This window comes from Prinia subflava, chromosome 10 (genome assembly GCF_021018805.1).
Source record: "Prinia subflava isolate CZ2003 ecotype Zambia chromosome 10, Cam_Psub_1.2, whole genome shotgun sequence".
Taxonomy (NCBI): Eukaryota; Metazoa; Chordata; class Aves; order Passeriformes; family Cisticolidae; genus Prinia; species Prinia subflava.
Genome location: NC_086256.1, coordinates 26813875 through 26841012, shown reverse-complemented (window position 1 = coordinate 26841012; position 27138 = coordinate 26813875). Strand labels below are relative to the sequence as shown.

The window sequence follows — 27138 nt, the reverse complement described above, 5'->3', positions numbered from 1 at the left end:
TCTGAGGGACATCACAGAATCACAGACTCAATTAGGTTGAAAAAGACCCGTGAGGTCCAACCAGTGATCCAACACCACCTTGTCAACCACACCACGGCACCGAGTACCATATACCACGTCCAGGATTTCCTTAAACACCTCCAAGGACAGTGACTCCACCACCTCCCTGGGCAGCCCATTCCAATACATAATCACCCTTTATTGTGAAAAAATTCCTCCCTATGTCCAGCCTGAACCTGCCCTGGTGCAGCTTGAGACTATGTTCTTTTGTCCTATCGCTGGTTGCCTAGGATTAGAACCCCACCCTGGCACAACCTCTTGTCAGGTGGTCAAAGAGAGCGAGAAGGTCCCCTAGAGCCTCCTTTCCACCAGGCTCAGCCCTCCAGCTCCCTCAGCCACTCCTCAGGACACTTGTGCTTCAGGACTGTGCACTGCTAGATTTGTAGTGCCAGGGGGAGCGGCTTCAGGCGGGGCTGGAAGCTCCTGGCGCACACCCCTGGCCCGGCCCCACGGCCCCCAGCGGGCAGCCGCGGCCGGTGCCGGGACCGGGGAGGAGAACCTCAATCCCCGGCAGCCCCGGCAGCCCCGGCTGCGGCCGCCCCGTGAGGGGAGCCCGCCCCGCCCCTCGGGGCGCGGCCCCGCCCCGCGCACGCGCGGCCGCGCTGTCCGCCTGTCAATAAAGCTTGAACAAGCGCCGCGCCGGGGCCGCCGTTTCGGGTTTTTTTTTTTTGCTTTTTTTCTTTTTTTTTTTTATTGTGTGGGAATTTTTCGGTTTTCTTCTTTCCGCCCCTCCTTCCCAGTTTTTTTTTCTTTGAAGGAACTTTATTTTCCCCCGCGCGCACGGGGATGCGCTGAGGCCGCTCCGCCCGGCCCGGCCCGGCCTCGGCATGTCGGGCAGCCGCCCGCCGCACCCCGCCGTGCCGCCCGCCGCCACACCGGCCTCCTCCTCCTCCTCTTCCTCCTCATCCTCCTCCTCTTCGGCGGCCATGGCCCCCGGCTCGTCCTCCTCGGGCGGCGCAGCGGCGCGGCCCGTGATGGTGGCGGCCGCCGTGTCGGGGTCGGGCCCGGGGCTGCCCCGGCTGGCGGCGGGGGCGGCGCGGCCCGGCGGCTCCTCCGCGGCGCCGGGGGGCGGCGGCAGGAAGAGGCCGCTGCTCACCCCGCTCTGCAACGGGCTCATTAACTCCTACGAGGACAAGAGCAACGACTTCGTGTGGTGAGCGCGATATGTCGCGATATGTCGCTGGGGGAAGCCGGGGCGCCGCCATGCCGTGGGGAAGCCTGGGGAGTGTGGAATAGCGGCGGGAGGAGGGAGCAGCAGGCAGCCCCTCCTGGCGAGGGAACGGCTGCTGCCCTCCGGGCATTGTGGCTTTGGGGTTTTCCCTCTTTTGTGCCTCTCTCTGTGAGAAATAGTGTGGCCAGCAGGACTAGGGAAGTGATTGTCCCTCCTGAGCTGGGCTCTGCTGAGGCCACACCTCCAGTGCTGTGTCCAGTTCTGGGCCTCTCAGTTCAGGAAGGACATGGAGGTGTTCGAGCGGGTCCAGAGAAGGGCAGCGGAGCTGGGGAAGGGGCTGGAGCACCGGGCCCAGCCGAGGGAGCTGGGAGGAGAGAGGGGTAGCCTAGGGGGGAGAAGCGGCTCAGGGAGGGACTTTATCACTTTCCAGAGCTCCATGGCAGGATGTTGCAGCCAGGTGGGATCAAACTCTTATCTCTGACCGCTAGCAACAGGACAAGTGGACACAGTCTTAAGGTGTGCTTAGGTTGGGTGTTAGGAAGAATTTCTTCCCAGAAAGGTTAATCATATCTTGAAATGTGCTGCCCAGGAAGGTGATGGAGTCCCCATCCCTGGAGCTATTCAGGGAACAACTGAACATAGCACTCAGTGCTCTGGTCTGGTTGGCAGTGGTGGTGTGGGGTCACAGGTTGGACTTGATGATCTCAGAGGTCTTTTCCAACCTAACTGATTCTCTGATTTTGTCTGGTTTTAGGCCTGTGTAGCAGCATTGCCTCCACCCTCTCTATTTTTAAGCGAAATCAGGTTATTCCTAGTGGGTTCCTCCTTGAGTGCACCCAAGTTGTTGGAAAGGCCCTGCAGCAGGAGATGTTTCCTCACAGCGTTCTGACAACACACCAAACTGCTTCGTTTTCCTGGACAGTGTGACCTCGAGTGGTCTGGAGCCCTCTGATCTTTGAAAGAGGATTCAGCAAAGCATTAAGTGCCCCTCTGGATGGAACTCCAAGGAGCCTCATGGTGGTTGATAGCTCCAGCAAAGCTGGCTTGGTTGCCTGTGCTGCTGGGAAAGGGTGTCTAGTTTGAAACAGCAGTTTTGTGTCAGGCAGGCACCTAAAACCAAATTAATAGGGAATTTCTAATGTGATGGTTTTAACATTTTTTAGATACTGTTTTTATAGCATCCAACCAGAGCTGTTGCTTATAGCTGGAAATCACCTTTCAACATAATTGGTAAACTAAGGCCCGTGCTTTGAGAACTGATGGTAATTTGCAGTTTTGAAGGAAACCCATTGCTAGTGGGTTTCAAACCTCCCAACATAAGAAGTAGGTTTGATTTGTGTAGCTGTCTGGATGTTCTAAAATGTGAGAACAGGAAGTTAGGTTAGATGTTTGCATGTGAGAAAGCCGAACAGGGAAGAGGTAGTGGGAAAACAGTCAAGTTGTAGGAAAGTCATGTGTGGAAAGGAAATATTAAAAAAAAAAGATAAGTGGGCCACAGCTTCCAAGATGATTTTGACAGCTCTAACTTAAGCTCTGACTTACAGGTGAGGATTGGATGTGAAGCATCTCCCACAGGACAGGTATTGTCTCAAAACCCTGTAGGCTTAACTTTACAGCTTGTAAAGTGTCTAGCAGAGCTGATAGGAAATACCTTTGCTACTGAGGTAAAAACCTGAAGCTGCTGAGAAGTTAGTGGCAGAAAAAACAGTAAGTAATTCTTGTTAGGAATAAGTAATAGTCAAAAATTACTGCTTATTACTGTAGTATTAGTAGTTTGCTCAGTAGCAGAATGGGGATGAGAGGACTGCTGTCATCAGCTGCTGTCCTGCTCTGGCTCTGGGCCATGTTAGGTGGATTTAAGAGCTCTTGGTGTGAGCTTGGTTGCTCACAGGTTTTCTTGTCATGGGGTATGAACACAATTACAAGTACCCATTCTCCTCTGTTCCCTGAACTCTTCCACTCTGGCACTAGTGGTCTGCCAGCATGGCTTCCTGCCCTTTCTAGTCAGCTCTTATTTCCTATTTTGTTGTCTGTTGTAGAAATGAGGGGTTTGAAAAGGAAATTACACCCATAACCAATTTGTAGACCTGGAGTATTTTTAGATGGTTCAAGAAGCTGAGGTTCTTGCTTTTTTTCTGCAGGTAAGTACTGTGTATGCCTCAAGGAGAACCTGTAATGAGCTGTTTTCTCCTCATGGACCAATGACTGAATAAGTGAAAGAAATCAGCCCAGTAGTACTGAGGGCAAAATGTCTTTTCTTAGGATTTACAACAGCCACATTGAGCATATTGAAGCGTGGGTCAGAAGTTTTAAGAGCAGACAATGATTATAGTTAACTTGGGTTTTTCACTGCTGTATATTTCTGTGGGCTAAAGGGCTTGTTCTTACTTATTATTGTTCTAGCTTCAAATTACAGTATCTGTCTTTTTTTAATTTGAGTTAGCAATACAGTTATGTAGAAATAAACCAAACTGGGCAGCTCTGGAGTTTTGACCAATGTCCAAGAAGGCAGAGGTGTGTGTGTTAGTTTAAATTATTGATTTAAACAAGCTTTACATATCTCAGTGTGAGAAACAGAAGTTTCCCCCATGCCCTTTTTGCCTCTGTAAGGACAATTCAAGATGCTGCCAGCTGCAGAGAACGCTTGATAATTTTTCTGAATGTGAGCTGTGAGTTGCTGCTAGCCACAGCTGTAAACTCAGTGGTAGGTTATACCTGTACCAGATGGAAGGTGGGAAAGAGTAAAGAAGTTTGGGTGAATTTTGAACATCAAGGTGCAAGTGGAAATTCCCTCAATAGTGTTAATATGTCCAGCCTCCCTGCCTGTCTTCTGAGAGCACTGTCTCAAGTGAGGCAGAGGCTTTAGCGTAAACATTGTCATGTGTTGCTACTTTTGGTTGTGAAATGTTTAGCGAGTGTGTGCTCAGGAGTTTGCAAGCGTCTCCTGTTTGTGGTGAATGTCAGCTTCTTCCTGGAAATGTGTAACTGCAGTCAGGACTGCAAATAGGTCTGACTTAGTGGACAAACAAAGTTTACCCTTTTATAATAAATTTCTCTCAGTGCAGGATGCAGAATATAAAGGTATTTTTGTGCTGCTCCAGTAGCCAGGTGTCTTGCCACTTGCCTGGAGAGTGCATGGAAGGGACTCCTCTCATCAGATGATTTTCTCCTGCCCAGCAATGTAATTGCTTAGTTTTCCCAGGCCTTGTATTAGCCCTTCCAATTCGTGGTTGACTAAACCTCTTTAAAACCAGTTGCTGTCTGCTTTGCTCCTTGGATGGAGTGGATCTCACCTGTCTCTTCAGTGGCTGCTGCATTCCAGTCCTTGTTCCTGAGCTCTGGCACGAATTGTGTATGGAAGAGGTGCATGGTGATCTGGAGATCAGCACGCAGTAGCACAGCTCAGCTGTGGGAAGGGCTGAATGCCACCTGGACTTGCAGGTTCATGGCTTTTAAAACCAGTTCTTTCCTCAGCTGCTTGCCTGTTAATCCAGCCATGGGCTGAGTGTCGTTGTTCCCATGTTTGTGGTCTGGAAAGCAATTTTAGTTAAGGGATATTGCTTACTTGCCCTGAAGTCACAAACTAAAAACACTGCAAGCTGTTTGCATACTATGTACAAGGAGTCTTACTACCTGTTGTTGTATTAAAGCTTCATGGTGAGTAGGTAGTAACAGCAGTGATCTTTAACCTGGCCACGTTCCATGGGAAGGACAGAGCCTGCAGCAAGTCCTGGTCTCTGATCAGACCAGAGAGGACCTGAATAGGAGTCAGGCACTGTAATGAATCTCGTTTGCTGTTGAAGTATGTTTAAATTTCATAGTGACCACTTCAGCCAGGTGTTTGTGTAGCAGCATGGTGACATTGGCACTCTTGAGAGGTGCCTGGAAAAAACTGGCAAAACTTAGAGCCACGAACTTGATTAAAATGGATGTTTAAAATGTTTGAGGTCTGCCCTGCAGAGAAAGAATGGTACGCCTTTGCAGTGCTGGATTAGAAAATAGCGTTTATCAGATACGGATGCCTTATTTCTAGATATCAGTGACGTTTATGACTTGCTGAAGTAATTTGCATCCTTTTAACCTGACTCTCCTGCTTAAGACAAGTAGAGAATAAGCTACCACGCACAAAAGCCTTGATTTCACCATACTTCTGCTTCCCTGTTTCAGTGTGTACAAACTACAAACTCTAGTATGTCTCAAGTGCCTGTCACTCCACTTCTTTCTTAACTTTCCCTTTGTGTTAGATTAGCTTCAAACAACTGTTGTGTAGCAACTTTCGTGTGTTGCAGTCAGCTTGGCTTCAGTAAGTATTAAAATATAACAATCTTGTTTCCACCCGTAAATCAGGGAGCATTTCAGGGGAAACAGCTCCTAATAGAAACTTCAGTACCATTAATGATGTCCCTGGTACAGAATAGCTGTATTTGTTGGCTCTGATTGCTTTTTCTCAACTGTTCTGGCTCTGTCACTTCTCCAGTCAAACTGGTATGGAGGAGTAGTTTGGGAACAGTGATCTCGTGTGACTGGCATGTTAGGAGGTAATCGTCCTATTTTAGCTCTAATTTGTGATGTTCTCCTGCAGGCAGAGCAGCATTACAGCCTTGTCGATCGCTGCAGGGCCCTGTATCATCACCTCTGGCCCTGTGGCGAACAGCAGTTTCTAGTGTCACACACAGAGCATATACCTCACTTACACAGTGTGCCTAGAAGAAGGTGAAGACGTTTTTGTTAAGATTTATTTTCTAATGGAGTAACAAACGTCAGTATACTCTAAAATAGATTACAGAACGGGGGAATGCCTTCTGTGGAAGTGCTCCCCTCCCCTGCTCAGACAACCATTGCTTTTTCAGTCTGATCTGGGTTTTGGATGCAGAAAGGATTCCTGCTTTGCAGAAGTTGTTAACAGTTTATTAACAGCTCGTTCGGTGAGAACTGTCTTGTTGGCAGAAGGTGGGAGGAGGCTGCTTCTGAAGAAAACAAGTGCTTGTGAAAGCCTCAGGAACTGAGATTGGTGTGGACTTGAGGGAGTGAGAGCACTGAAAACAAGGTGAAGCTTGTGACACTGCTGATCCATGTGTTACGTGCAGAATTGATGGTGCTGCCCGTGGCATCTTGCTGGGTAGCTGGCCAGGACCTGGAGATGAGTATGTATGTGACAGCAAATCTCACCAGTTATCAGGGAGAGCAGCCACAGGAGTCACTGGGAGTATGATGGATGCAGCTCTCCTCTTCTTTCATTTGTTTCATTTTCCTTTCAAACATGTCAGAGACACTTGACACAGACTTCTTCCACTACCTGTCTCACTGGATTCCTCTCTTGCTGTGCTCAGGTTCCTGTGGAGCTCTGCTTGCTTGCACATCCTTCTCTTCAAGTCCCTGCTTGGTTCTTGGCATTCCCTCTCAGAGATCTGACTGTGCTCTGGTCACTAACTAGTTATTCTACCTTTCCCATCTTTGGCTTTGCATCACCTGCTGCCTGTTGGTTTCATCCTGCTCTTCTGCAGCCTCAACCCTGGCAGTGCTCTGCAGGCACACTCCCTCGTTTGCACCTTCTCCACCCACTTATTACTCCTCGTTCTCATGACATCACTACTATTTCTGATCTGCTCTGCCTCTTTGTGCCACTTCTAAAAATTATAGATAGCTATTGGCTGAAAAAAAAAGGAGGCACTAGTTTTGGTATCATTTATAAATACACTGTCTATTCATGTAAAAAAACCAGGTTTTTTTACATATTGTTTGAAACCTAGCACAGATAGTTGGAAGGTTCTTCTGCAGCCTGGCTTGTTGAAGAATCTCTGGCTTTGTTTGGGTTGTCTGCAGGTGTTAAAAAGGTTAAGAGTGAACACTTACTGGTCTCTAATTGTAGCAAACTGCAGTATCATTCAGAGTTCAAAGAACTGTTGATTGCCCTTTTGATCTTTACACTGCTTGGTTGCTGTTGAGCTAGTATGCCCTTTCATTTTACATATAGGAGATTATTACCTAAGCATAATTAGGTGGTTGCTTTGAATTAATAATACTTTGCTTCATATTTTAACATAAAAAGACATCCTTCTGATTTTTGTTTTGCTTTTCAGCCCCATCTGTTTTGATATGATTGAAGAAGCCTACATGACGAAATGTGGACACAGCTTCTGGTAATATTTGGTTTCTTGTATTGCATGAAATGCCATCTCTTACAGCATGTGCAGACAGATGTTGCTGTGATTCTCTTTCATTCAGAGTTCTGTCTTCTGTCCCTACACTGAAGAAAGAGGTGGAAACAAATTTTTAAAAGATGGGTACCTGTTGGATTGAAAAAAAAAAAAAAAATCCAAGTATCTTAACCAAAGAGTGCTGTGTCACCATATTTCCTCTGTAAAGAAATAAAGTGTTCATAACCTGCTGGTAACACCCACTGTCCAGAGTCAGAGCAGTTTGTTAATTTACCTCTCCTGGCATCACCTCTGTAGAGGTGTTGGGAGCAGTGCTGGCAGCTCCTCCTTGCCTTTGTGCAAGACCATGCGCAGTTTGAAGTGGCTTGTACATTGTATATTGCAATTATTTTAAACCTTGTAGGAGAGAATGTGCTTCAGGCTTTCCTGTTTTATTGAGTTGGCCTGGCCCCACTTACTTTTCAGTGTGTTATCTCTGGCTGTCATGAGGAGCAAATGTTTCATGGAGAAGTGCAAGAACCCTCTAGGGGCATTTCTGGAACCACTTGCTGCTTCTCCTCTAGGGATTGGTAGAGATGTTGAGCCATGATGTCCTGCAGTATCCTGTCTATGTTATACTTTTATGATGTCTGCTGATTAGAAATAAACCTTGTAACAAGTAATACTATAGTAGTATGAAGAACTTTCTCAAGCAGCAGACTCAGGTAACTTTGAGAAGAGTTTTAACTTGCAGCAGGTAAGATAACAGCTGATTTTTAACAGTGTGGTACCACTTTGTCTCTGTGACCTGTAACTTTTTAGAAGTCCCAGATGAGAAACATTGAAATGCCTTTATTTAGGAGTGGAGCCATGTTTAGGAGTGGAGACAGAGACCTGGTGTCTCTGTCAGGAGCTGACATCAAGCAGGTTCTTGTTGAGATGCTTAAACCTGATGCTGAAGTGCATCTTCTGGTTCCTCTGTCCCTCAGTTCAAGAGTGAGCACCTCTGAACTTACTGATAGTGAGAAGAGCAGACATGGGAGGAAATATGAGAAGTTGCTGAAGGTGTTTCCTCTGCTTAATTACCTAAAATGCTTTTAATGTTGATTGCCAAGTATTTGGCTAATCTAGAAGAGTTGCTTCTGAGTAATTCAATCTGTTTGCTGCCTGTGGAAGTGGTGGGAAGCATGAATTTGAGATGGTATTGTGGCTGGAGTATCCACATTGCAGTAGTCCTCAGGGAAATAAGAGTGAAGTACTTGACTAAATTTTGTAATCTTTGCCAAAAACCTTTTCTTTCTGCTGTAGCACACTCTGAGTTCAAACACTGGAACATTTTGACTTCACTGTAGGTTCTTGGCAGCACAGCTGTTAGCTGGTGACACAAACAGTGCACCTTGTCTAAGGCTGATATTGTTTACCTTGTGCTTATGCTTTGTTCCTTCACATGGGCTCACTTGTTTTGTTTCTTGTTTTTTGTTTTTGAACAGCTATAAATGTATTCACCAGAGCCTGGAGGACAATAACAGATGTCCCAAATGCAACTACGTTGTGGACAACATAGATCATCTTTATCCCAACTTCTTAGGTGAGCTTTAGGCTTGCTTTTGAGAAACGTCTTGGTTGTTAAGAAAGGCAGGCACTTTTAAATTTGTCCTATAAATTACAGTCTTCTGGATGTTGAAAACAAAATCCAAATATCAGCCCCCTGGTTGTCATTTTTATATTAAAAAGTTGGTAGTATAAATTGTTAATACTGCAGTGCCTCCAGCAGTTCTATGTGCTGAGTGACAGTAGTGAGATTAACTTGCTGCTGTTTCCATACTATGAAAAACAAAGCTGTTTTTTTATGGCTAGAGATGTGAATCTCTTTCCTTTTGTTTTTTTGCCTTCTTGTCTGCCCAATAAAAAAGTACATGCCCTGTTTACAAAGCTTGGACCCTGAAAGGGTGGAGGCAGTATTAGATACTGGCTGCTGTACTGAGGCCCATATGATAGACGTAGGTGTAAATTAGATGCAGAGAAAATATTCATACATATATCTATGTGCAATCCTAGTTGCTTCTTAAAGAGGGAGGAAATGTTGCTAGGTGGAAATACAGTTTAAAACTTAGTTTTGTGTGGAAAAGATGAAAGGAAACCCACTGCAGTGTGAAATACCGAATTAAAGCAAATCTTGATTTCATGTGCTGAGATACCCATTTAACAATAAATGTCTGGAAAGCCACAGTAGCCAAGGAATGCTTCAGAAATGGGCATCCTGATTTAGACCTAATCATGTTGTGCTGGAGGTGGTGCTGAGGTAGATCTTGGAGTAAGTGTTGGGCCAAAGAGTGTTTCCACACCCCTGTGTCCAGGGATTTGAGCCATGTGTTAGAGGGGGAAGAGCTTGTGTGTGAAGGATTGGAGTTACCTTTCTCTTTGTATTCGCTGGATTGGCGTAAAATTAAATTATAGCAAAAACATATTATTAGAAATGCACATGATAATTCATGGAAAAAGTTATTCTAGTCAGCTGTTCTTATTTTTTTGGCCTGTAGTAGAACATTACCTGATTTATCTCCCTCCTACTCTTCTGTGACATACTTTTGCCTTGGAGTTGAAAAACTTTCTCAAGGAACCATGGATGCTCAGAAAAAGGAACTGACTCAGTTTGGAGAATGTGTAGGCTTTGTATTTGTTGGTGATTTTTTTAAAAAAATCTTTTATATGTTACAAAAATTCACCAAGGAATAAATTGGTAAGCAGAAAAGTGGAGACATCTTCTACTGTTTTAATTACTGATAAACATTTTACTGTGGAATTGATAACTAAATAAAAATATTGAGGTAGAATCTTTCATCCTGGTTTGGTGAACCTTCAGTCCATCTCTTTGACTTCTTATTTATGTTTTTTAGTTAATGAATTAATTCTTAAACAGAAGCAAAGATCTGAGGAGAAGAGACTCAAACTGGACCATTCAGTGAGTAGCACCGTATGTTCCAACTTTTTTACTTTATTTAATGAATCTGTGCAGCAATTGTAATTACATGACTTAGCTGACAAGAGATTGCACTGTTGAGCCGATGCTTTGAGTTGCTTTAAGAGGGAATAATACCAATATCAGTGGCAGTAGATCCCGTCTACCTTGTTAACTCCTGTTCTTCCCCCCAGCAGTGTGTGTAGAGAGAAGCTGTGTTAGCATAGGCAGGTGTCCTTTGATGCATTGCATATAACCTGGGGAACTGCCCATGGAAGTACACTTGTTTAAAGGTAATAATTTTCACTTAGTGTTTGAAATTACAGCTACAATGAGAGCAGTGAATGATTACAAGTGCCACGGGCTTGTCTGATCACATGTGAGAAGCTGTCAGGAAACTGGGGGAATGCTGATACCAGCCACAAGAGGGAGAAAGATACCTTTGCAGTCTGGTGTTCTGGTTCAGCTGCCACATAAAACTGCCTGCATGTCTTCCAGACTTCTTCCTGTCACAGAATCAGAGCAGGATCTGTGTCCTCAGTTCATCAGAACCTCTCTACAGCACCCGTGGATGCTCTTGTACATTAAGATTAAAAGGGATATATGACATGAGCCAAAAATCCTGCATGTTTGTCCTGCTATGTCTGACATCCTTGTCTTTTGTAATTCATAAATAAGATTGCAAAACAATAAAAATCACGGATCACCTGTTTTTAAAAGCTTGTATTAAAGGGGTATTAATTTAGGGGCTGTGTTGCAGAAGCCAGTTCTATCAATGTTTGAAAAGAGCATTCTTTAAAGATTCATTGGTTTACTCGCAGTAAGTTTTTATATTCATTATAAAATATGCATTTACAATATTTAATATAAAATATGCATAAACCAGATATGGTTTGAAGTGCACACAGCTGACCTGAAGGCATGTACAGTAGCTTCTTGGAAATTGGTTTTACTCTTTAAAAGCTATGCTTGTAGATGCACCTAGTTTTGATAACTACCAGTAAGTGACTTCATGACAAAATCAGTGTTGTGTCTTCCTTTTGGCACCAAGTAAAAATTACAGACATCTATAAAAAGAGTAATGTTGCTCCTGTACCCATTCTTTAATGTGCCATGTATTACTTTTGTTATTAAGGGAAGTCATCCAAGACACATTGCAGCAAATGCAATAGTCATGGTCTCATTAAGAAATCATGTTAAGGCATGTTTGAACATTTGAGCAGTTTAGCAGTAGTACAATTAACTAGTACATTAGTCTGTTAAAATGTGTCTCAAATCCTGTTCACTTGCTTAAAAATCATGGCTTTTTTCCCCAGTTATTCCAAATTGAAATTGAATTTTTGGCCTGAGTAGTTTCCATAGGTTCTGTTGAGCACTGTATAAAAAGTTGTGTGTTCTATGTGGATGTTACAGGTTTTATTTTTCTTCATCTAGTTAATACAAAAAGGCTACAGCCTCTGAGAAAATACCTGATTTAGACTGGATGGCATTTCTAGTTCTTGGCAATTTAAATAGCTTGATTTATTGTCATAGGTTTTTTAGGACAGTTTTTTTTTTTAATCCAGCCCTGTTTCTTAGATGTTCTTTAGACCTCTCAGCTATTCCTGTTGGTTCCTGAGGCTTTTTGATGTAAGGCTGTGCTAGCATTAACGTATTATTTAGGTTTTCTTCCGCTTAAAGATACTTTTTTTTGCTTTTTTTTTTTATTGATAAGAAGAAAAGAACCTTCAGGGAAGGATGTGCTGTATAGTAGTATTTTGGTGCTCTGAGGAGTCCCCCACAGCTCCAAGCAGTTTAAATGAGATCAACCTGATAAGCTCCATCTCCTTCCCAGCTTTCCCATTTCCCATACATTTATGAGGAGTAATATGAAAGGTGACAGTAGAAGAAATAAGATGATACTATCTTCTTTGATTTGAATTTAGCATGAGGGTTTTACCTATTAGTTGGGCCTAAAAAAAATAGAAGGTATTGTTGCATAACAGTATTTCAGATGTAATCCAACTAAGCTTGGATAAATGTGGAGATTTTTTTCTCCCCAAAGAAACATGTTCTCAGAAGCTGGGGCACAAATCAGATAAAATTGTTGCTGTGAAATAATCTTTTCCCAGCAGCAGCAGCAAATACACTTTCGTGAAGCACAAATATATTCCAAATAAGATAAGAAGCTCCCCAGTAGGTCCAAGGAACCATATCCTGTACACATGGCAGAACTGGGAATCTGGATACATGAAAACTGTTTTGCAGCTTTACAAAGGGATGAAATATTGCTGTGTTGCTTTTAATATCTGTTGTTGGATGGCTTACATAGCCCTAGATGCCTTTGACTCACCATCTCTTCTGCATCTCTTGTTCTCTTTTTAGAATGGTCACAGGTGGCAGATAATTCAAGATTTGTTGGGAACTGATCAAGACAATCTTGACTTAGCCAATGTCAACCTGATGCTGGAGCTGCTGGTGCAAAAAAAGAAGCAGTTGGAAGCAGTAAGAAGTTTCTCTTATTTAAATGAACATTGTGTATTTAGAAGTTTTTTTCGTTGATACCTTTTCCTGGAAGCAAGATTCTATTGGTGAATTAATTGCTCAGTATTTTCTCTTGTGTTTTGGTGTTTAAAAGGTGACTGTTTTGCTGACCTTTGTAGTGAAATAACATTTCAGCTGTGATGCCCATAACATGCTTATAATGCTGTTGCTGGCAGGGTTGTATAAACAAGCAGGGAAAACAGAAAAGGATAAGAGAAAATGACTCACAGAACACAGAGAAGCACGTGAAGAAGTTTGCTAATTGTCTGTTGCACAAGTAAATGTCAGATCTTTCTTAGGAATAAGCCTGAAGAAGTCCAGAACAGAGATTAAAGAATAAACATAATGAGCATATGAAAAGGATCACACCCTTTAGTTTCTGCTGGAACCAGTAGCATCTGAATGACCACCTTTCCTGAAGGCTTTTTCAGTACTTGATGCTTGAAAGAAAAGTTCAGATGTCTTGTTCATGAAGCTGGTTTGAAGATTTACCCAATATGAAGAAAGCTGTTCCTATGATTTAACTGAAATGTAGTTGGTTTGTGTTAGTTCTCCTTGTATTTGGCCATTCCATTCTCATTTCAAGTGATCGTTTGCAAATTATGAGAACCAGACCTTATAAATTAGACTGGATTATTACAGACTTTGACCCAGTGAACTGTGAGTAGGAGGGTGGATTTTGGTAGTGCTTTAAAACACTAAAAAAAGTGAAAAAAAAGTTGTATTGGCAGTATCTTAACTTACTGACTCTTACAGAATCAATATTTACAACTTGTGGTTCTGATGGAAAGAAAATTATTCCAAAATATGCTTGACTATTAGCAGAACTGTTGTGTTGCCTTATTGCATGGGGACTTGTAAATATGTATACTGTGGTTCAGTGAAGTTGTGGTGGGGAAAGAGAGAATAAAACCTTTTTTCTCTGTAGGCCTTTTTTGTATAATTTGTGACAAATCTGAAGCAAGGAAGGCATATGACTGAGTGTACGGGTATTTCTGAGTATGATATCTTCTAAGGATGCTAAATTAAAAAAGTGAAACCACACCTGACATTTAAAGAGCTTAAAAGCATTTTTCTTGTCTAGCTTTACTTGCTTCACTTTTATTATTGTCAGATCACGAAGAGTAAGAAAATAACCTCAGAAAAGTTGTATTTTTGCATTCAATGTCTCTACTTTCCTTGTCCCTTTTGCCTTTAATGGATTTTGTGTGCTCCTATGTCTTGATCCTTTTTGAGTGTATGTTCAAAATCCTTTAACAATAAATATTTCAATGGGTTGTGCAAATAAGTCTTGGAATGCTGGATATGATATGGGCTATATTAATGCTGGAATATAGGTCTTAGTTTTCTTTCCCCTTGTGGTTCTCTTTATCTTTCCCTGTCACATTTTTGGCTAATTTGGATGAAAACACTATGCTGATGACTGAGGTAAAAAAATCTGTTATGAAAAATATTAGAAACGGATGGTTTAGTTTCATCAGTGACTTTGTTGTTGTCTTTCACTCTTGGAGAAATATTCAGCAGTAACTTCTACATGAGTATAATCGTAAATTTTGGGGAAGGTATTTTTTTAATATAAATACTTCATCCTTTGGTATGCTGATCATCAAGTGGATGTTAATGATCTTCCAGGGCAGAAGGTGAGTCTGTGAGGAACCTGTATTCCAAAATCCAGTCCAGGTGCAGTAGCCAAAGAAAAAAAGAAGCATTTCAACTTAACTATTAAGAACTGTTACAAGGACTGTTGCCTTCACATAAAAACTTCCTGTGAACCAAACAAAACCTTAAGACCTGTGAGATAAAGTAAAACTACCATTTCTAAAACTTCCTTAAGCTGTTTTTCTCTTGCTAACCTCTAAATGAAAGTAGTTTCTGTACTGAGTGGATTTCTGTGTATAAAACGAATATTTGTTTCTCTTAATGTACATGGAAGAGTTACACTTCTTATTTACTGTGTTACAGGAGTCCCATGCTGCCCAATTGCAGATCCTGATGGAATTTCTTAAAGTTGCCAGGAGAAACAAGCGAGAGGTAACTTGCTTTGTGTTTCAGTGGGTGAGGTGTTGTTGTCTGCTGCTTTCTCCCAGCACATTTCTGTTGAAGTGATGTGTTAGCCTGGCGTTATTTCTGCAAGGAATAACTCAAGGCGTGTTAGGGGAAATCTCAGACAGAGGACACGTGGGTTTGAAGGAAAATTAATCTCTTTATGTGTGACAGCTTCAATTTTTAATCATTTGCCTTCTCATCTCACATTGGTGAAGCATGTGGGAATAGAGAGACTCCTTGGTGTAAATGTACGTCAAGTTCTTGAAACAAGATTGTTTTCCCAACACAGAAAAAAATCAAAGATTGGAAAGGAGCGAAGTTATTTTCACTACCAAGTTTTTCCTTTAGTTTATCAAATGCCGTGACTAACACAGTGACATAAAAGAATTCTTTGCTTTTTCCTTATTTGTTCTGAAGTGAGTGTCTCAAGGAATATGAATGAGTTTGATAATCACATACACAGTCTTTCATGGTTTGAGACTCTTCCTTTATAAGGTCATTCAATGCCTAAACTCTAATACAACAAATAGCCCAGAAACCCAGAAAAATGATCATGAAAACAGCAAAAGGACAAACTCTTGTGTGGTCCATGGTTTCTGAGAAAAGATGTGAAGAACAGAAGACCCAGCAGTGTGACTATAAGGTCAAACTTGAAACCGTGTACATGTGATTGGTATAAGAAGCCTTGTCCAGAATGGATTGAGGGTCTGGCTGTGGACCATTCCAAAGTGAGTCTGGAGTCTGTCCACCAACAGGTATCCATGGCCAAAACCAGCAAGGGTTGTGGATGGTCCAAGAAGGGCAAGAGCTGGTGAAGGGTGTGGAAAACAAGGAGCAGCTCAGGGAGCTGGGGTAGTTTAGTCTGGGGAGAGGAGGCTCGGTGGGGACCGAGCTCTCTCTAACTACCTGACAGGAGGTTGTAGTGAGGGGGGACTCAGGCTCTTCTGCCAGGTCTCAGGTGAAAAGAAGAGAGGAAATGGCCTCAAGTTGCACCACAGGAAGTTCAGATTAGACAGTAGAATTTTTTTTTTTCACTGGAAGAGTGATCAGGTGTTGGGGTAAATCACCCAGGGAGCTGGTGGAGTCACAGTCTCTGGAAATGTCCAAGAGGCATCCAGATATGGACTGGGGATATGGTTTAGGGATTAGTATGGTGGTGGTGGGGTTGGTGGTTGGGCTAGATAGTCTTGAATGTCCCTTTCAACCTTCATTCTTTGAGTCTCAGTACCTGGGAAACCTTTCCCATCTCATCTGTACCTCTATCGCTTTTGATTTAGTAATAATTTTTAAAGGATAGCATCTCCTTTTAAGGCTAAAGAAACTTATTTTTGGCTGCAGATCCTCTGAAAACAGCCTTAGGAACATCCTGAAGGTAATTGGGACGGATAGATTATTTCAGATCCTCCATGTCTCTGCTTATGTACTCCCTCTGTTGCCAAGACTTCCTCTATGTTATTTTGTACACCCCTTTATATTCCAGTGTGAAATGCAGACACTCACATCTCCAAAGCCTTCTCTGCAGGCCTGTCAGTTCTGTCCTTGCCCTAGTGCTTAGTGTCTGGCCTTGCCATTTCTTTTGAGGGAAATGAGGGCTTGTCAGACTGGTAGCAGTATTTGCTCTCACTTGATAAGGGTGAGAAAGATAAAAATCAATGGGTAGATGCATGCAAAATACAGGCCAGTCATTAGGATAGTTTTGCATATCAAAATCTGTCTTGGGCAGTCAGTTTACACATAGAGTAAATTACAGCAGTTGGTGCTTCCTTTTTGCTAAGTGACAAGGTCCTCCTGTAGCTGGTGGAGCTTGTGACAAGCACCCCTTTCTGGAAGGAGTTTTGTGGGGATAATAGAGGAATTACTGCTAGGGTTGGACAGTGGTGATGTATCCAGACTGCAGAAAGCCTGAGATGGTGGCTTGGAAGGTGAGAACAGGAGGTTAAGTGACCATATTAATAATGCAGTAAAGGTTATCAGGGCTTCAGAAGTTCACTGGAGTTTCTTTTGATGCGGTGAGAGGTGACTGTTTAAGAATTGAGCTCAAGGAACACGTGTGGACCCTGGAACAGTGATGTATTGCACATCATTGTGAGTCAAACAAGCAGCCTTATTATGGGGAGGAACATGACCCTTTTTCCTTTCTTAATTCAGACTTGGTTTTAGGAAAGATAACTGCAGAGTAAATGCAATTTCACTCAGTAATCCATAGCTGTAAAGACAAGTTCTTAATAAATAAAAAAGATTTTTTTAAATGTATGATCCTGAGTTCTTATTTCTGGGGTTTTTTTTTTGGCTTAAATGTTTAAAGGAACTTTGTTAACCTTGCTTCCTGATATGCCTCTTTGAATACTATTTATTGCAAGATTTTATTAACAGGTTTTATTTACTACGTACTGCAAGTTCTTGCATGGGGACTAAAGTCCTTTAGTAAGTGAATACAGATAGTGCCTCAGTTAGTGTTCCTGTACAGTATTTCACATGTTCAGAGCAGATGATTAGCCACCTGTAACCCTCCTGGCCTGCTTCACTCATAAGTTGAGGTTTTTTTTCTCCTGCTTTAATGAAATGGTGGCTTCGGAGCATATTGCAGTGGGTTTATAGCTAGAAGAAAACTATCTTTTAGACTTGTACTTCAGAATATTGGTGCAGTCAAGTCTTTTGACAAATGATTCTTTGTCACCTTTTCGTAATTTCTCTAGAAGATAAATGTGAGGTTCAGCACCTGCAGCAGGTGCTGTTAGAAATCCTGTTTTGATCAGTTCATAATTTTTCAAAATGTTGATCTTTCAAACTGGAATTTACTGCATTTTTTTTTTTGCACAAAGGTGTTTGCAAGTCCTTTTTCTTTTGAAGTTTATGTATTTTGTTTTCTTTTTGACCTAGAGCAATATTGCAAAAAATCCCAAATCCTTGGCAATAGTAATAGGGAAAAAAAGTCTTACCTTAAAAAAGATTGAAAACAAGTGGCTAAAGCTTAAAAATACTTCTTCTCGCAAACAACAGCTAGTTTTGGAGGGGAGGAATGTATTGATTGTTCACAACAGTTGGATGTCCTTAAGGCAAACTTAGCATGGCTGAGTGCTTTTCCATATGGGTGCAGAGTTAATTGAAGGCACACTCTGCATTTTTTTTCAATCCAGCATCCTCTTCTGTTGTAATTAAGGACCCAAAAAGTCTGGAAGGTCAAGTTTAATAATGAAATATTATGTCTTGGTGGTGGTGTGTGTTGCGTAAATGCTTTTGCAAATTTAACTTGGTTAATTTTAAAAGTTCACGTGTTTCTTCATCTTGAACACTTTGTAACAGAGCTGATTATATCAATTAATTCTCCCCACTTTTATGTTCACTACTTTAAAGAAGAGGCTTTCTAATTGTATGGTCAGGATTTCAATGTCTCCAAACAGTTAGACACCACCATGTATATAATATAGATAAATTATGCTAAAATATTATTAACTCAGCTACCTGATGGTATTTCTGTCAAGCAGCATCATTGCTTACTGAAGGAGAATACTGAGCTTGATGATTAGTATCACAAATCAGGTTCTAGACAGGTGCTATTCTCTGGGTGCATTCATGTTTCCCTTGGCAGATGTCACTTCATTTTTATCTTCTGTGGGCTTTTTCTTTCTAAGAATGTGACGTTAAGTCTCTCGTGTCTAACAAACAAGGCCTCTTTCATGTTTGTTAATGCATAAGGCTGTTTTATAGCTACTTAACATCCTGGGACAGAAAAATAATCCTGAGATGTCTCAGGCTTGTGGCACTGAGTGCCTGCTCAGCATTTCAGAGTCATTGTTGTTCTTTGCACCCTCAAATGTTAAATACTAAAAATAAAGAGGAGTTATTAGTAGGGTAATTGCTGGGAATTATGAGCATGAATTCTCCTGGGATATCATTACCTTGTGTTAATCACTTCACCTGTCAAGCCTTATGTTCTGCATGTATACACATGGATGAACTAATGAGTAAGCAAGAGGAGGTGACAGAAGCAGAAATCAGTCATGCTCTTTTGTTCTCATGTGGTCCTGATTACATTTCAGGACTGCTGAGGAGAATTTATAGCTAGAGTAATCTGGTCCCTATCCACAGCACTTACCTGCTATTTTAAATCTGTTTGCATTTCTGAGTTACTGAATGAGAGATGTGAGCTCCAGAAGCAGTGATAAGAAGCCCAAGGATACAGAGAATGTGTGAGCAGCAAACTAAGAATTATCATGGTGATACCAGTGTATAACAGCTGGCTCTCCTTGCTGCCCTGGGGAGGTCTTGCAAAGAAAGAAGCCAAGTAGCACCTACTCCTGATGTATTGGACTCTAAGGCAGTTAGTCTAATTGTTCAGGCTGCCTTGTTCCCTCCCCCAGATGTCCTTACCTCATGAGCCTTTTCTAGCAGACCCTATCACTAAGCTTTCAGAGCATATTTCCTCCATACTGTAGGATTTAAATGAGGGAGAGGAATATTCAAGATATGAAACATACTTTAGCAGCCTGGCATCTCCTTTCTCCTGCCTTTGGGAATTCTGTGTGCTAAACAACCTGGATGTTCTCAAGCCTCTCTGTTAGCTCCTCCCCAGCTACAAGGAAACATTTATCATTTGGAGGAAATATTGATCAGAGAGAAGAAATACTCTCAGCAGATAAATGTATTATAGATGGGCTGTCCACATGTTTAAGAGGCTTGAATGCCATATTTCACTAATGAAACTTGTGGAGACTCAGGTGTTCTTGTCTTCATACCAAAAAAGCCTTGAACCTACTTCTAGTTGTGTAAAAACATTGTAACGGAGAGGTATTTTGTCAAAATAAGCAATATTTGCAATTAATTTATAAGGCTAACATTTCTCTAAGGTCTGAAGATGACCTCTATGCTGTTGTTGCCCTTTATGTTGTAAAAGGCTCTGCATCCAAAGCAGTAATGGAAAGAAAACCCAGAGACAGCCAAGACTTCCAGAGAGAGAAGCTGATTTTATTGTGCATTGTCATTGAGGTATTGAATCCTACAGACAGAAATTAATTTCACTGGGTACCTTTAGAAAAGTTTCAGCTGTTGATAGTGAAGTTTACGCTGTGGTTTGTTAAAGCAGCACTTGGTGGAAGAACAGGAAGATGCTGATGTTGGATGGGTGAAGCTACAGGACAGAATTAAGAGTTTATTTACAGTGACTGCCTGGTTTATCCTCCTCGGGTGGGCAGGTGATCATTTTTGCCTCATGCTGGTTGGTGCCATGGCTTCGTGTGTCTGGGAAAATGATGTTCCCTGTGGTAATAGCCTTATCTGCTTGTCTGGATCTATGGTGTATATTGTAATGACTGCACAGGGAGTCTGGATCAGAGCCTGGAAGGTGTGTTACTGAGCATAAAATGGCCTGTGAGCTTCCAAAAGGTGGGAATGCAACAGATGCTCTGTTGAAGCTGCTTGTTACAATAGTGTTGCTGGTTTTGCAATATTTCTGTAGAAAACAGCTCCTGTTTACTTGTGCTTTTTCTAGACTTGGAAAGACATTTGGTTAAGGGTCTATGGCTCCTTCCCTTGTGCATTTTTCTAGGCTGTGTCTGTGGCACTGGGAGGCTCTGCTGAGCTTTTGGTTTTTTGCAAACACTTAGAACTGGCTCCAGGAGGCCCAGTCAGGACTGCTCGTTGTCCCTGTGTACAAGCACAAAGCAGGGAAGTTGCTGCCTCCCAGGGGGCCCTCGCTCCAGCAAAAACAGGATGCTCCAGGATGAAACCAGATAGGCTTGGTAGTAGATGGCAAATCAAAACCAAAATGACCATGGCCTGGTGTTTAGTTGGTAGCTTCTTGACTTGAATGTCTGAAAACCTTTTCCAGGATTATAAAAAAGTTTTGAAATTGTAGCTTTTCTTTTGTATGTATGCCCATATGTGAAAAATGGGACCAGAATGTTACACACCTGCTTATTGTAGTTCATTCACTGGAGTTGAAATTGAGGTTTAACCACTGAATTAAGAACCTCCTCCTTGTCCATATTGGCCTTTTCATTTCTGGGAAAGCATCTGTGTCTGAAAAGAGAGTTTACAGTATGTGCTTCTCTCTAAGCATACATTTCAGTGTTTGTTGGAAGTGTTTTTGCTCACTTAATCCAAAGTCTGACAGGCGTGATTCTGCCCATCACTGGGACAAGACTTGGCTTGCTTTCTGTGCCCAACAGTGAAAATTAAATTAAGAACCCTTAAATCTGAATAGACTGCAAGCACGATAATTCATTTAGCTTTCCTTAAATGTCCCTCAAAGGCTGGCCATTATAAGTCAGTATTCTAATTTTTCAAGTTTAATTGGAATGAATGTGGATTGATTTAAGGTCTTTGATAGATTAAAACACTTAAACTAACATACCAAAAAACCAAAGGTTTCAGTGTGGACATTAATTCATTTTATGCTGATGGCATGAGAAGACCTCCTCCTAAAAGAAGCATGAAATACTCTTGCCTGCTTTTTAGAGTTTCTGCTGTTGGGTAAGTTTATGGTAGGTTGTAACTAGAAGGATGAATTGGTAAATAAAATCCCAGATCTCATGCTCTTGGCTCTGTGCAATAGTTAATGAAAGGTGGCTAATAAAAGGTCTCTACTCTTGTTCCTATAAAAAGTGTCCTGTTTATGTGATGTGAACAACTATCAATTATTTTTCAGACGTCCAGTTTGGCTGTGACCCAGTACATTGTAGAATAGCTGATTTCCTCATTGTAATTTTGGAACTTGTAAGTGGTTTTGTAGCTTCCTTTTAAATGGGATTTATGAATGTGGGGCACCAATGGTATTTTCTAGAGCTGAGTTCAGGCAGGACCCGTGCTGTGCAAGTGTCACTTAACTTTACCACTAATCTTGGAGCTGTAGCACCACCTGCTATTCTTGCTGTGGGTTTCGGAAGTGAAAATGGAATTATCTGTTATGGTGTAGTGATTTGTAAATTATCTCTGGCAGTCTAGTTCTAAACCATTAAACTTCTGCTGTCTGTGCCTCAAATTAAATGTTAGCTGAAACCTTCAGAGTGCAGAGGTTAGGATACATTTATAATGTCATCTCATTCAAAGAAGCAGCCATGTTAGAAATAGGTGTGGACCCAACAGTGCTTTCTTCTCCTGTTTTCAAAGACAGAAGCTTTTGTTAGTGTTCAAAAGGAAAATTAAAATGCTGGGTTATTTGATGCAGAGCACACAGGTATTTGGAATGCTTTACTATGGGATGTTTAAATTGTGCTTTTTGTTTAAGCAAAACCTTCTGACACTTCAAGGATCAAACTTAAGCACTTGAGTGAATAAGAATTTGGGAGTAGCTTGCCAGATATTCTTTGGAATATGTCATACTAAGAGTAACATGTGTTGCCAAACTAGTAATTGTGGATTTGGGCAATTTAATAGTCTGTTGTAAAGTGAAAGTACAAAAGTTTGATTTGTCTTTGGAGACAAAGCTTTCAGTGGACTTAACTTAGTAAACGCTTCTAGTGACAGGCCACATTGCTGATTGTCTGGGAGCTAAGGAGAGTCTGGTGGACTTCCAGTTCTGCATGTATTTATTACATTTATGTGTCTCAGTGACCCAGCCTTTCACTGGAGCTGAGTTTTGTCAGGAGCTCTGACCTAGGGAAGTGTGTGTGTGTGTGTGTGTTTGAGCCCTGCAAGGCTGGGTTTAGGCTCTGTGGGTGTTTGGATGGGATGTAGCTGCTGAATAAGCAGGTAAGGAGATGATGTCCTTGCTCAGATGTAAACAGTTGTCAAGTCTGTGGCTTCAGTTGCTTGAGGTGAGTGAAGCCAGCTTGTGACTGACTAAAAACCTGGAAGATACTACAAGGTGCACAAAAAAGGGAAAGGAAATGCTGGCTGGTGAGAGGGGAAGTTTCCTGCTGACCCTTTCAGGTGTAGCCCTCAAACTGACTGGAATTTATGGTGTAATCCAAGGTAAGTATCACACCTTTGGAAGAAGTGATGTCCTAATACCATGTGGTGCTTGCTCAGTACCAGGAGCAAATCTTACTTTGGTTATAACAGGTTTTTTCCAATCTTCCAATCCAAAAACTTTAAGACAAAGTTTAAATTGGCAAGTGACAGGTTAACAGCTAGGATGAGAATTAGTCTTGATACCTTTTAGCAAAATGCTTCATATTTAGTTGAAGGATAAAATGATCATTGTCTTTCATTGTGGGTTTTTTTTTTCTAATTGTGACAGGACAAGTCGGAATGGTTTGAAAGTGAAAGAGTGTGGGTTTAGATATTGGGAAGAAATTCTTCCCTGTGAGGGTGGGCAGGCCCTGGCACAGGGTGCCCAGAGAAGCTGTGGCTGCCCCTGGATCCCTGGCAGTGTTCAGGGCCAGGCTCGAAGGGGCTTGGAGCAGCCTGGGACAGTGGAAGGTGTCCCTGCCCTTGGCAGGGGTGGAATGAGATGAACTTTAAGGTCCCACGTAACCCAGACCACTTTGTGATTCTATGCTGAGTGTTTGCAAAGCTGTTACACCTTGCCTGAGACATGTTAGAGGAGCATAATAGCGTTACTTTGAATAATGTGGGTCTCTGTGATTGACATCAAAATACCTCCTGCTCTTTTTCTGCATTGTTTCAAAATAACAGGTTTGTCTTGAATGTGGTTTGTGTGCACACTTGTGTTAATCTGAACATTTGAACTTCCTGCCTGGTGACTTTTGAATGGTGTAGCGCACCAGCAAAGATAGTTCAGGTTCCTCATGGAAAGATTGTAATTTGTGTTGTTGGTGGTGCAGTGCAGATTGATTTAGACTTCTCCCATTCTCTTATCCACAGCAATTGGAGCAGATCCAGAAGGAGCTAAGTGTTCTGGAAGAAGATATTAAACGAGTAGAGGTGAGGAGCCCAGACGTTGTTCTGACTCTGGCAGTTTTTCATTTTCATCAAGCTGTCTGCCTTGCTGTGAGGCTGCTGGGTTAAATTTATGGCATTTAAGTCAGTAATAGGAAAATGAACAGATGATGCTCTTTCTTTAATTTGTTCATTTAGTTGATGTGTGCAGGCTTCAGTTTGGTAACTCTTACATAATCATTTCTTTGTATTGGTAGTAAGTACTTTAGAGTAGTTGCTAGAAATCAGCAGCTGGTATATTGATCAGAACTTCAGATTTTGTATGTTGCTGGCTGCTTGCACAGGCTGTTTAAATCTTAGCAGCATGTGAGTCTTAAAATGGAGAGGTGTTGGGGATTCAGAAGAGGGTTGTTATGCAGAGATTGGGCAGGAACAAAACCAGCTCCTGCTGCTTGTCAAAACTGATTCCTGCTACCTCCTGGTATAGTTCTCATAATTCCTTAACGATGGGAATCTCTTGACACTTTTGCTAAGAATTATTCTCCAGGAGTTTGTAGCCCCATCAGTGCAGTCCTTCTGTCTTCACTGAGTCTTTATGTTCCTCTTGGTCCTTCCCTCTAGTCATTCTAGTGTTTAATCTTGCAGCAGGAAGCTGGTGTTTCAGGAATACATCAGATTGCCACCTCTCAAAATACCATTCCCTTAAAGCTTCTCGGGAATCAGTTTGCAGGTCTGCTTCTTGCTCATCTTCAGCAGTCAGCTTGTGTTCCTAGCTACCTCCCAAAAAACCTTTTAGATTTCTTCATGCAATTAATTTTGCTAATTAATTAGCAATGTGTGTTGATTAATTAGCAAAATATAAATATTATGACAGCTGCAAGAATTTCCATTTATCTGATAGCTATTTGGAATTTTTTCAGACCTCTTCTAAATGTTTCTCAGCTTTGGTGAAATAAATGTACCTTAGCATGTTTCCTTCAGACTGGTAAAATAAGTCTTGAGATCTGGGAGAAACTATTCCCAAAAGCTGTGGGATCTCTCAGAGCATGCAGCTACCTGTTTCTGTGCTCTTTAATCAGGCATTTCAGTGGGCTGCAGCTGGGCTGTATTCCTGGGGTGTGATGGTGACCTCGGCTCTGACCTCTAAAGCCTGGGAGCTCTATTGTCACAAATATCCTTCTTTCTACCTACCAGCTAATAGGCACCTAGTGGGAATTTGAAAGCACAAGTAATAATTGTCCTGAAAACACTTTGCCCCTCAACTAATGAGCTGCTGCATCCTGCATAGCTTCCATTTCCCAAACAGATGAAAGACGGTCTCATACTGAGTACACAGCAGTGTCTTAGTCTGGGAGGGACAAAGCGAAGTTTATGTGCAAAGTTTATCTCTTGTGCAGTTGTCCCACAGAGGGCTGACAGATCCTCTTTAACTCTGTGGCACCGCCTTTGCCCTGTTGCCTTGTGACTGTTCCTGCCATGACCCATATCCAGCTTTACTTTCCAGTTGGGAAGGCTGTTAGACAAGTTTGCTTATCTCAAAAATGCAGGTAGAGCTTGCTTGTTCTGCCACGTCTAAGAGATGCTGGGTTAGAGGCAATTGGGTTATAACCAAATCTGTTGGGTTTTTTGGAGTATAAGCTCCAAAAGTGCCACTCTTGAAGCACAGAGCACCACAGCTGTAGGATTTTTGAAACCCAGTTTGAATGAAAGCTGAAAAAAAATTGAAGAAAATCAATGTTTTGTCAGGTATAGTAAAGATTTTTAGGTAAGAGTTGAGTAAATGTAGACACAGTTGGTCATCTGTATGGAAAACCAGTAGTATTCTGTGAGCACGTGTGTTAGCCATACATTTTTTGTCAGCTCTGTTGTAATGTGGTTTCTGTTTCAGGAGATGAGTGGCCTGTACTCCCCGGTCAGTGAGGACAGCACAGTGCCACAGTTTGAGGCTCCCTCACCTTCACACAGGTATGGAGCTTGCAACTCAACTTGGATTTCAAGCTGTACTTGCTAGTGCTTTCCAAGCAGTGCCCAAAACACAAACAAAACTGGTTTTTGAGTGCTGTACAGTATTTTCCTGTTGTGTTTCTAATTGGTATAAACTTTATGTGAACAAAGAAGTGAAGAAAAAGCCATCTGAGCCTGCATTTGGATGAAAAATCTGCTCTGAATCAGATGCCATGGAAAACCAATGGCTTTAAATGTCATGGGAATTAGTAAACTTGAGTCATAAGCTTTTCCTTGGAATAAAATATTATTGTTATTTATATGCTACCTTCTCTGAACTTTGTCCAGTCCTGCTTGGCCTATGAAAGGTCTTAATTTTCTATGATATTGGAGTGCTCTGGCTTCCTCGGTAGCTAAAGCTATGGGCTGAGATCAAAATTTGAAATGTACAGCCTATTGATTCTTTTTTATCTGCTGTCTGTTTTGATTTAATGAAATGCCTTTCTAATAACATAATTTCATGTGTATTTTTGTCTGGAATATTGCATAGTCTGGTTTCTTGATGATAATATTGCAGATGCTTCTTGTATCCAAGTTGTAAGTGCCAGAGTTTAAAGTGCTCTACTTTACAGATGTCTTTTGCTCTAATTTCAACAGGGCCAAGTTACGTTATTAAGTGATCATGTCTGCTTTCTCTTACAAGTAGAGTTCTCTAAACTGTTATTTTCTGTTATAAAATTGTACTGGTAGATTTTTTTACAGTTAGCAGCTCTAAACATACTAGTCCAGAAGTAAAAAATGATCAGATTTCTTCCCCTAGAGAGACTTGGACACCGTGCTGTGGTGAGGAACCCAACAATATTGGCTGGAATTTCGTACCAAGGTGCTATTTCTGGACACAGAGACCAGTATCTCTCATTTCTCTGAAGCTCTGGCTGCCCCCGAGGGAAAGGACAGGAATATGGTCACAGTGAATGGGAACAGCATTTCTAATTCAGCTCTTTACTGCTCCCTCAATTCCTTTTGGGTGCAGATTTGTTTCTTGATATGAGGTATTGCTGTTTTGCCAAGAAGCAGATTTGTGAAACTGATGAGATTTTTGTCAGGTTCTACTACTTTTCTGGTTATTGGCTATTAAATAGATTGGTTTTGCCCTGTGGTACTGATGCTTGGGGTGAACTTGAGCACCGATCAGGCTCAATTTGGTAGATGTTGGATGCCTTCAGGCCTAGAAACCTTTCTCTTTTACCAAGAGATTGTACTTAGGAGTAAAATATATCACTATTACTTGAGCTAAGCTAACAAACAAGCCCCCAAAAAACTTTTATCTCTTGAAGGCTGGAATAACATTTTAAGCCCAGAAGTTTTAGTAAAAAAGTTGAGGAGGAAACAGTCTGCAGTGAGAGCTACACTGGTTTCCATCTACTGAGAATTTCTTAATATTCCTTTATGCCTATTTATTTCATGTCCTAGAGGTCAATCCATCTCAGTTCTTGCATTTGAGGATGTAAGATAGT

At 41.8% G+C, this 27138-nt stretch overlaps 1 protein-coding gene across 2 annotated transcripts in view; it reads left to right on the top strand.

Annotated features, from left to right (window-relative positions):
* The first annotated feature begins 679 nt into the window (after positions 1-679).
* The window catches only part of COP1 (COP1 E3 ubiquitin ligase), a 123010-nt gene continuing 96551 nt past the window's right edge, over positions 680-27138 (top strand). The window contains exons 1-8 of one of the 2 annotated variants that reach the window (XM_063406547.1): positions 680-1213; positions 7312-7371; positions 8859-8956; positions 10266-10330; positions 12692-12811; positions 14813-14881; positions 23663-23722; positions 25566-25642. In XM_063406547.1, coding sequence (XP_063262617.1) covers positions 888-1213; positions 7312-7371; positions 8859-8956; positions 10266-10330; positions 12692-12811; positions 14813-14881; positions 23663-23722; positions 25566-25642 — 875 coding nt within the window. In that variant the 5' untranslated portion in view covers positions 680-887. Of the gene's footprint in view, positions 1214-7311; positions 7372-8858; positions 8957-10265; positions 10343-12691; positions 12812-14812; positions 14882-23662; positions 23723-25565; positions 25643-27138 lie in introns of both variants that reach the window. The other variant, XM_063406545.1, reaches the window with a different exon arrangement.